The 9,628-nt window shown below is 53.3% G+C and overlaps 1 protein-coding gene across 1 annotated transcript; it reads left to right on the top strand.

The window, feature by feature from the left end:
- Nucleotides 1-351: 351 nt before the first annotated feature.
- CAMK2N1 (calcium/calmodulin dependent protein kinase II inhibitor 1) lies at nucleotides 352-3,518 on the top strand. Its single transcript, XM_068539065.1, has 2 exons — nucleotides 352-634; nucleotides 2,202-3,518. The coding sequence occupies exons 1-2, from the start codon at nucleotides 469-471 to the stop codon at nucleotides 2,270-2,272; spliced, it is 237 nt and encodes a 78-aa protein (XP_068395166.1). The 5' UTR covers nucleotides 352-468; the 3' UTR covers nucleotides 2,273-3,518.
- Nucleotides 3,519-9,628: the final 6,110 nt, after the last annotated feature.

Raw genomic sequence — 9,628 nt, 5'->3', positions numbered from 1 at the left:
TCGCAGCTCCCCAGTCAGCCTCCCCGAACCAGCGCCGCCGCCGCCCGCACTCGCCGCAGGACCGGCCCGCCCGGCTTCCCGGGGTGCGCCCTCCTCGGCCCCGCGCCCTCGGGGCTCGCTAGCACAGCCTCCTCCCCCGGCTCACGGCCCCGCCCGGCCCGGCCCCAGTCCAGCGCCCGAGCGCGCCGAGGATGTGAGTCCTTCTCGCCTCTGCCGGAGCAGCAGCCACTCGCGCGCCGCCGAGCCGGAGCGCAGCGCAGCGCAGCCTCGGGCGCTCGCGGGGTCGCTCGGGCCGGCTGCGCACTCCTGCCCCAGCGGCGCCCTCCGGCCTCTCGCCGGCGCCAGCGCCGCCGCAGCCCGCGGGCCGTCCCCGGCCGGCCGTCCCCGGCCCCAGCGCCGCTGACCCTGTCCGCCGCGGGCGGGGACGCGGGCGGAGGAGGTGCCGCCGCGGAGCCCCCGGACGCGACCATGTCGGAGGTGCTGCCCTACGGCGACGAGAAGCTGAGCCCCTACGGCGACGGCGGCGACGTGGGCCAGATCTTCTCCTGCCGCCTGCAGGACACCAACAACTTCTTCGGTGCCGGGCAGAACAAGCGGCCGCCCAAGCTGGGCCAGATCGGCCGGAGCAAGCGGGGTGAGTTCGCGGCCGCCTCCCCCGACACCCATTTCCCGGGCACCCAGGCCTGGCTGAGGTTTGCGGGGTTTTCCCGCACCCGGGAGCCCGTTCCGACCCACTAACATCTCATCGCGCAGAATTGGAGAGGGGGGGGGGATCCCGCACTGCGGGTTCAGCTCCGGCTGGCCTCGGGAACCCCTCCCCCTCAGCCAGATCCTCGTTGGGGTCACCCAGGGGGCGTGGCTGCATCTCGCTGCAGCAGGGGCTGAAAGGTTATACCCCGGTCCCCAAAGTTTGATTTTTGATTTATACCCTGCCCCCGCCCCTTTTGCGCCCCTTTTGCGCAGTGTAGTAGCAGCTGCACTCGATCTACAAGCCGGGGGGGGCGGTCCTAGGGCTCCCCAGGGAACGGCGTGGGGAACTGCGGGGGGGGCAGGGCCGGTTCCGGCGGGGAAGGCGAGGGGCTTTCGGATCACACCGGCTTTTCATTGTTCCTTGGCAGGGGGAGGGGGTTTGCCGAGCCTGGGCGCTCGGCGCAGGAGCTGGAAAAGCCCCGGAGAGATTGGGACGCGCAGGGGCTCTAAGAGGAGCTCCAGAGGCGCGGGGACAATGAGAAAGACCGATAGCTGCCGTGAGAGACTGAGACGCAGAGATAGGGAGGAAGGCGGAGGGGGCAAGTAGCGGGGAGGCCGAGATGGGCAGAGACCGAGACAAAGCTAAGGAGAGAGAGAGTCAGAGCCGGAAAGACAGCGAGCCAGGGACGCAAGTCTGGGGAGGACAGAGAAGCAGCTGAAACAATGAGGGCGACCGACACCCCGGACACAGAGGGAGGCCTAGAGACGTCGACAGGTGACCGTCGCGCCGGGAGACTGATGGAGGGACCGAGGAAGGCGAGGCTAGGTAGAGATAGTGAGAGAGGCGAAGGACACAGAGAGGCAGATGCGGAGAGGCGGGCGAGCCACCGGCGGGCAGCGAAGGGAGGCTCCGACCTCTGTAGCGGCGAGTGCGGAGAGGCCAAGTCAGCCCGCTGGCAGCGCGGAGGGGGGCTCCCGGCCCAGGCGAGACCAGAATCCCCGACGGGCTGCGCGCTGTGCAAGCGGCCCCTGGCGTCCCTCCTCGCTCTGCGCACCTCAGCACCCCGCCTCGGCTACCGGCGCTGCGCTCGGGGCACCCGGGAGGATCCCAGACCCGGAGCCCGTGGCTCCTCCTCCCCTCCCTCTCCCGCCCAGGAGCCTTTTTTCTAAATAAATGCGTCTTCCAGGGTGGGTGGGGGGCGGGGTGAGGACCAGGCCGGTGCGCGCCCAGGCTGCCGCCAGGGCTGTGGGGTTTGTGCCCTCTTGGCTTCCTCTTCTCAGGACCATGCTGGGACGCGGCCTGGGGGTGGGGGAGTGGTTCAGAGGAAAGCAGCAGAGGGACCCCCGGCTGAGCAGAAGAGGATGGGGGCTGTGTTAGCACGCGTGGAGACCCCTTCCCTCTCCTTTCCTCAGTCTACCCGCCCCTCCGACCCGGGCGTAAAGCGAAACTTAGGGACCCCTGGCTAGGCCCAAGAGCGCTCACCTCTCCTTTTCTCCCCTTTTTTTTGCAGTTGTTATTGAAGATGATAGGATTGATGACGTGCTGAAAAATATGACAGACAAGGCACCTCCTGGTGTCTAACTCCCCTAAAGACAATGAGTTAAGGGAGAGAATAAGAATGAGAACGGCGATATCAGTTATTGGCAAAAAGCATGAAAAGAGAAAGCACTTTGAAATTTATTACTAGCTTGCTACCCACGATGAAATCAACAACCTGTATCTCGTGTCAGGCCGGGAGACATGAGGCGTGAGAAGGAGAAGGCTCTGGGCTCCTTTGCAAAGATAAAAATTTAAAAAAATTTTTAAAAAATTAAAAAAAATCACTATATATATATACATAAAGAAATAAAAAGAGAAGTCTCAGTTGCAGCTATTTGTCAAAATTAATATCCATTTCTTTTTATATACAGTGAATATTGCGCAATTATAGATCTGGATTTTGAACCACTTAAATAATGAAGCAGCAACACCGGGTGTTTTGAGGTGTTGGCATTCTTCGCTGATTTGGCTGTTCCCAATGTTTACATTATTTAATCTTGCAAAAATGATTCTGTGCACTTGGATGTGAAATGCTGTCCAGTTTTATTTTTTTATGTTGTTATCCTTGGATGTACAAAGAAAATCAGAAAATGATCTCTATAGATATTGCATTCTATTTTGGTCATCTTTTGAAGTTATCAAGAATGTGTTTAAAACAAGACGGGAACTTTTCTAAGGAATCATACATAGAAAAAAATCGTCGCTTTATTTTAAAATGAATTGTAAAGCTTGTGTTTCTTTGTTGCTGCGAGCTATTTGCCCAAGTTAATGCAAATGAACACATTTTATATGTCAGGAAAAAAAAAACCACACAAAAAAACAAAGAAAAAAAATGCTTGAGCTTTTTCTAACCCCTCCCTGCAGTCTGTTGTGTGAGCAGCCTTTTTTTTCTCTAATATTGTGTCAGTTTATTCTCTTTAATGGACTGTAAAAAAATGTCATCACAAGAGTGCCAAATATCTTGAAATGCCAAAAGGCATTTTGGTTTCTTTTCTTTTCCCTGTGCTCTGAGTCCACGTAAAGGAATGCTTGGAGTGTCTTTTTCTGTTATTTATAGGGGTTCTCTTAGGGCACACCAGCTGCCTGTTTTGCATGGTATTTGCAAAAATGCCTCTTGCGTGAGGAATCTTTTACCAGTTTTTGTTTGCAACTTTGGACCTCAAGAGGTTTCTTCCTTTCCCTACCCTGTTGCCTCTTTTCTTAATTCGATATTCTGTATGTTGCACCTTTAACCAGCACACAGGGCTATTTCTTCAATGTACAATAAAAGAACTGTTCCTGTGTCTCACTCCTCTCTTTTCTCGGCTTTGGTTCCGGGGAGCTTGCTTTTTGTCTGCTGGTTGCAGACGGGAAGGCGGGAACGGTAGCTTTGGTCTGTGAGGCAAAAAGGTGGTGTGGAGGCCACCGTGGGTTGGGCTCAGGTGATAGGAAAGAAGCTGGAGTGGCAAGGCCATCCCTGGAGGGCAAGTGCGTCCAGTTTGAATTTGCGTTGGGCTCTCCCTGCTTCCGTGGGGTTTCTGCCATCCCTGGTGGGGTGCAGGAGAAGGAGGGCTGGTGTGCTGGTTGGCAGGGAGTCAGCCTCGTGAAGGGCAAAGTTTGGAGGATGGCAGGCTTGGATTCAAATCCCAGCTCCTTCACTTCCTAGCTCTATGGATTTGAGCAAGTCCCTTCACGTCTTCAGGCCTCAGTTTCCAAATCTGTGAAGTGGGGTTAATGCAGCTCCTACCTCGAAGGTTGTAGGGAAGATTCACACAGCTCCCAGCACATAGTAGCACTCAGCATCAAATGCCCAGGTAATCCTTCATCATGGGCCACCCGTCCTCAAGGGCAGGGCTGAGGAGGACCTATGCTCTTTGCCCTGCACCTTTGCCTTCCGGAGTTCACAGGTCCTTCCTGGAGGGATGAGCCTGGTCCTCTGGGGCCCACAGCCCGATTTGATTTGTCTCAGGCTTCCCCAAGTCAGCAGCCCTCCTCCAATCACCGCTTAAATAGTCTCGTTATGAAAAAAAATTCTCAGCCCCTTGTTGGGCTCAAGACAGTTAATGACAGTGGAGCAGGCCCCTGGGGGAGGAGGGGTTGGGAGAAGGATTTTGGCTGAAGAAAGGCCGGGAGAGTTTTTTTTCCCTGGGCTGCTTGGCATCCAGGAGTCCCGGTGCCGGGAGCTTTTAATGTGTTTGTTGTAAAACTGTCAGTCGGGGAGTCACAACACAGCTCACAGTGACAGGAGCCTGAGTGTGACTCAGACATCAGGTAAGACAGGCCTGGGTGGGGAGGAGGAAGGGGGGCTCCAGAGGGCCTGTGGGGAAGGGGGTGATGTCTCAACCCCCTTCTCAGGGGTGGAGGCCCAGAACCTCAGGGGGACCCAGTGGAGTCCCTATCAGTCATCATCAGGAATGGCAGGCAAGCTGGAGCTGGCGGTGCCTGCAGGATGATGGGGGTGGGGTGGGGGGCCAGCTTGATTTTCCCAGGCGTGTGACCCTGTTCCCAAACCTGGCTCTCCTCCCCGCTGACCCCAGAGAGTCCCAGTGCTCGGAGCCGATTGGCCTTTAGGTACCACGGAGCCCAGCTTTCCCCTGTGCTCTGACCGCATGAAGGTTGAGGGGGCGCCTGGCAGAGCTAGGGGCCGGGCCCACCCTCTGTGCAACACCAATTCGCCAAGAGGAGTAGGAGCCAAATGAAAAGATTCTTTCAGAAGGCAGGTGTCTGTCCGCACCCAGGAGTAATTACCACTTACCTGATCAAAGCGCTGTGCAATTACAAAGCGCTTTCCCATCCAAGCCTCACATAATCGGCCCAACAACCCTGGAAATCGACACCCCAGAGGGGCTAAAAGGACGGGCACAATATCCATACTCACTGAGCTCTTACTGTAGGCCGGGCTCGAAACAGCTCTAGGAAGCAGGTGTCACCTGTGTCCTGATGATACAGGAGAAACCAGGGCTCGGAGGCATTAGGTAACTTGTATGAGGTCACTCAGCTGGTAAGTCGTGAAGCACACTTGAACCCAGAGTCCGGGCTCCAGGATGGGGATGCAGAGTCACCTGACCCCAGACCCAGGCTCAGTCCCAGCTGCAGCCATTGTCCTTCAGCCTTAAATATCCTTTTGTTGGTTTATTGTTCTCAGCCTGGGCTCTCCCGCTATTCTGCCAACAGACAACTGCATCAGGGGTCAGAGGGAGGCAGAGCATCTTAGCTGACCACTTGGATGTGGTCATCTAAGACCTGGAGCTGCCCTCTGCTGGGAAGGGGGGAGCACGGGAGTTCTTGGTAAGGCTCGGGTCCATTTTAATAAGTGATGTATTAAAAGGTTCCTGCTGGAAGCCACCCCATCAGCCAAGGCAGGATTCTCTGTCTGGGAAGGCAGAATCTGCCTTTCCCGCGGATTCCGATCAGCAACAGAAGAATATAAATCTTTTAAATATACTCGAACATCGGGGTAAACATTTGTTGAGAAGGCACTTTGGGGACTGGGCAGATATCAAATTATCCCAAGTACAGGATATGTTTGAAGTATCTGGTTAGGTAGCAGTAAATACAGAAAAGGCCACTCAAAGTCCGATCTGGGGGAGGGTGTCTCGAAGCCTCAAGGCATCAATCGAGCATCCAGGGCTGCATTATTCAAACTTCATTAATCGAATGCTTGTAATAAGCATCCATCTCCCTGGATTCTGCTTCCTTGGCCTGTCCAGGCTGACAGCCTGAAAGAATATCAAAAAGCACCTCTAAGGGGGAAATTGGCAAATTAAGTTTTGAAAGAAAGTGACTTGTAAATTACTGCTGTCTGGAGGCCACAGGTGAAGGAGTGAGCACGGGAGGCCTGTGCATACAGCAGGCAGCTGGTTCTCGGCCCTCAGGGCCCAGCAGAGGGGGTAGATTTTAGGGTGGCTACTGAGCATATAGAGGGCGTGAGTTTGGGACTTCGGTGACTTGGATTTGAAACCTCTCATATACTTTCTAGTTTGGACTTGGGGCCAGTTTCTCAAGCTCTTTGGGCCTCTGTTTCTTCTTCTGGAAAATGGGGATGGTGACAATACCAATGGCACAAAGGATTAAATAGGAGCTCCCACTCCTCCCAAGTGCAGGGCCTGGTGCGTTATAAATGTCAGTCATCATACATGAAGTGCCTACTGTGTGCCAGGCAATGGACTTTCAAGACCTAGCAAACAGTTCGAGGTGTGTGAAGCTTCTTTGCAGATGGTTTTTGGCAGCCCAGAGCTGACACCCTGAGGGGACAGAGAGGCAGTGAAGGCATCCCCGCGGGGGTGGGGTGGGGTAGAGGAATCAGCTCACGTCTCATTATCCCCATCAGTTCCCCAAAGTACCCCAATCAGTACAATCCTAAGTAAACCTGTGTGCTTGCTCTCCGAAGGCAGTTGAGAGGAGTCTCCTATCCCCTTCCAACCAGACTGCCACAAGCCTTCCTTCTCTGGATGGAGACTAACAAATCCTGACTTCTTGCCCTGGGAAGGAAAAAGCTTGGCTTTCTGCTTGGATCCCCTCTGTCAACAGGTCCTCCATGATTTTCATTCATGTGACAAATATCAACTTAGCACCCACTTTGGGCCAGGTCCTGTGCTAGGCTAACTGAATATCCAATGATGAAGAAATGGGAGTTCTCCTTGGGCTTGAAAATGATAGTTGCCATGGCAATGAGGTTGGGAGCTAGGAGCTTGGAGATCCCCAAAGTCAGCAGCTCAGATCCTTCATGCTGGCAAAAAGAGGGAACCAAAGAAAACTGGGTCTTGGGGACTGCCTGAAACCCAAACACATGACCCTCTTTTAAAAAATATAAACTTTTACTTTAGTTTTAGATTTACAGAGAGGTTGTGAAGGTATTACAGAGTTGCCATGTACCCCTGACCCAGTTTCTCCTATTGTTCACATCTGACATTTCCACAATATGCTTTTCATAACTAAGGAAACAACACAGGTACAGTACTATTAACTAAACTCCACCGGTTCCTTCGGGTTTCTTTAGTTTATACCTAATGTCCTTTTTCTGTTCTAGGATTCCATCCAGGATACCACGTTACATTTATTTATTTATTTTTAAAATTTATTTATTTAATTTATTTATTTTTCGCTACGCTGGGTCTTCGTTGCTGCACGCGGGCTTTCTCTAGTTGCGGCGAGCTTGCAGAGCACGGGCTCTAGTAGTTGTGGCACACAGGCTCAGTAGTTGTGGCGCACGGGTGTAGTTGCTCCGCGGCAGATGGGATCTTCCCGGACCAGGGCTTGAACCCATGTCCCCTGCATTGGCAGGTGGATTCTTAACCACTGCGCCACAAGTGAAGCCCCAGATTACATTTAGTCATCCTGTCTCCTTAAGCTCCTCTTTGCTGTGATCATTTCTCAGATTTTTCCTGTTTTTGATGGAGTCCTGGTCAGGTATCTTGCAGGCTATCCCTCAACTGGGGTTTTTCTGATGTTTTTCTCATGCTTCAGCTGGGGTTATGGGTTTGGGAGGAAGACCATGGAGGTAAATAAAGTGCCATTCTCATGACATCCTATCAAGGGTACTCACTATCAACATGACTGATCACTGTTGATGTTGACCTTGATCACTTGGTTGAGGTAGCATTTGTCAGGTTTCTCCAGGGCAAAGTTATTCGTTTCCTTCTAGTTTCCATACTGTCCTCCTTGGAAGGAACTCATTACAGCCCACCTAAGGGGTGGGAAGATATATTCCCCCTCCTTGAGGGGGGGAGTATCTCCATAAATTATTGGGATTTTTCTGCCCAGGCGATGTGGGTGACCCACTTTTCAGCCAGTCAACTTTGCCCCTCTGTTGGGTAAGCCCACGGTGGTTTAGATGTAATCATGAGTTCGAGGCAAACCAGGGAAAAACAAAAATGCCCACAAGGCACAGGGTGCTGCCTGATGACCGATAGATGGAGCCTTACAAAAAAAAAAAAAGATTAAACAAAATTAATAAAAGCAACTTCCTGTGGTGGGGGAACTGTCACCCTGATTAGAAACTGTGCAGAATTTGCTCTTGGAAACCTTCAGGCAGCTGCTCTGGTTTATAAAATCTGCCTATTGGAGGAAAGGAGGAGGGGAAAAAAAAGGTTGTCATTATTCCAGAAACAGAGATTCTCCCAAACCATATGCAAAAATAAATCCTACGCGACCGGGCTGTATCCAGGGAAACCTGGCAGCTGGGCTGGAGCTTGTGGGGTGGCCCCGGGGGGATGGAGAGCCTGTGTCCACGGGCCCCACTCGCTTCTCCAAAGAAACCAAGAGTCCCAGAAAGACAGCCCCACCTTGCCGGCCCTGGGCCCCCATCCCCATCCCACCCACCCCCTCTGAGATGAGGACTTGGTTGATCTTGTTACCCTTCACACTGGAAGGTTCACCCTTAACCCCGGGCAGCACACACCCACTCGGAGGAAGGTCCTTGACCCAGAAACAGCTGCTTGAGGACAAAGGGTCACTAGAGGGGAAAGGAGGTTGGGGAGGCCAGGCTGGAGGGAGGAGGAGGACCTGGGAAATGGGCCATGGGAAATCCTAACAGAGTAGCGATGGGGGCTGGGCAGGTGGGGTCAGGCAGTGATGACACAAAGTTGTCAGGGAAAGGGATGTCTAGTAAGATAGAGGGCCAGTGGTTAAGGGCTTAAAGAGGGTGGGCTGCGAGGCTGTTTGGGTAGAGGAAATTAACTAATTAAATCCCTATTCATTCAAGGATTCAACAGCCCTGCATGGGGGTGGGCCGGGTATTATGCTTGGCACTGGGGAGACAGGGCTGGGGAAAGCAAGGCCTCCTCTGGCCTTCAGAGGCCTCACTGCCAGGTCAAAGACCATTTGATGACAGTGAAGCTTCAAGAGGTTGAGAAGGCAGGGGTGGACCCACAGGAAGCTTAGGAAACACTTGGGGAACCCCAACAGCATGCTGCCAGCATCCACAGAGGGTGTCTTGGAAAAGATTGGTGGCTGCTTTCCAATCCCCAATGTGCCAGTAACACACTGTGGGACGGTCGCTGTGCGCAGGTATTTTGCCCCTCTGGGGTTCCTTTTCCCAATTTGAAAAGTAATATTTACAAGGTGCTCGCTGGAGGCCAGTAACTGTTCTACACTCTTTGCATTTGATTCACTTAACTTTCACAACTAATTTTCACAGTAACTAGGAGGTAGTTACTGTTATTATTGTTCCCATTTTCCAGATAAGAGAAACCGAGGCACAGAGCAGTGAAGTCACCTGCCTAAGGTGGCACAGCTAGAAAGTCATGGAGCTGGGACTGACCCCAGGGGGGATGATCCCAAGAGTTCCTGGTTTCAACTGCGCCAATATAAGGAGAGGGTCGGGCAACATGACTTTCTACCGCTTCTGGCAGCCCCGAGAGCGCAGGGTTCTGAGCCTAAACCGGCCATCCTCCCGTGGGGGAGGGGAGGCTGAGGATC

Source organism: Eschrichtius robustus, chromosome 3 (assembly GCF_028021215.1).
Source record: "Eschrichtius robustus isolate mEscRob2 chromosome 3, mEscRob2.pri, whole genome shotgun sequence".
NCBI lineage: Eukaryota > Metazoa > Chordata > Mammalia > Artiodactyla > Eschrichtiidae > Eschrichtius > Eschrichtius robustus.
The sequence above is the reverse complement of the archived record's forward strand: the minus strand, read 5'-3'. Positions and strand labels throughout refer to the sequence as shown.

Bases quoted from the DNA above. Each gene is read 5' to 3' on its own strand.
- CAMK2N1 (XM_068539065.1), top strand. From the start codon at position 469: ATGTCGGAGGTGCTGCCCTACGGCGACGAGAAGCTGAGCCCCTACGGC. The intron at 635-2,201 runs GTGAGTTCGCGG...TTTTTTTTGCAG, and splicing joins GATCGGCCGGAGCAAGCGGG to TTGTTATTGAAGATGATAGG.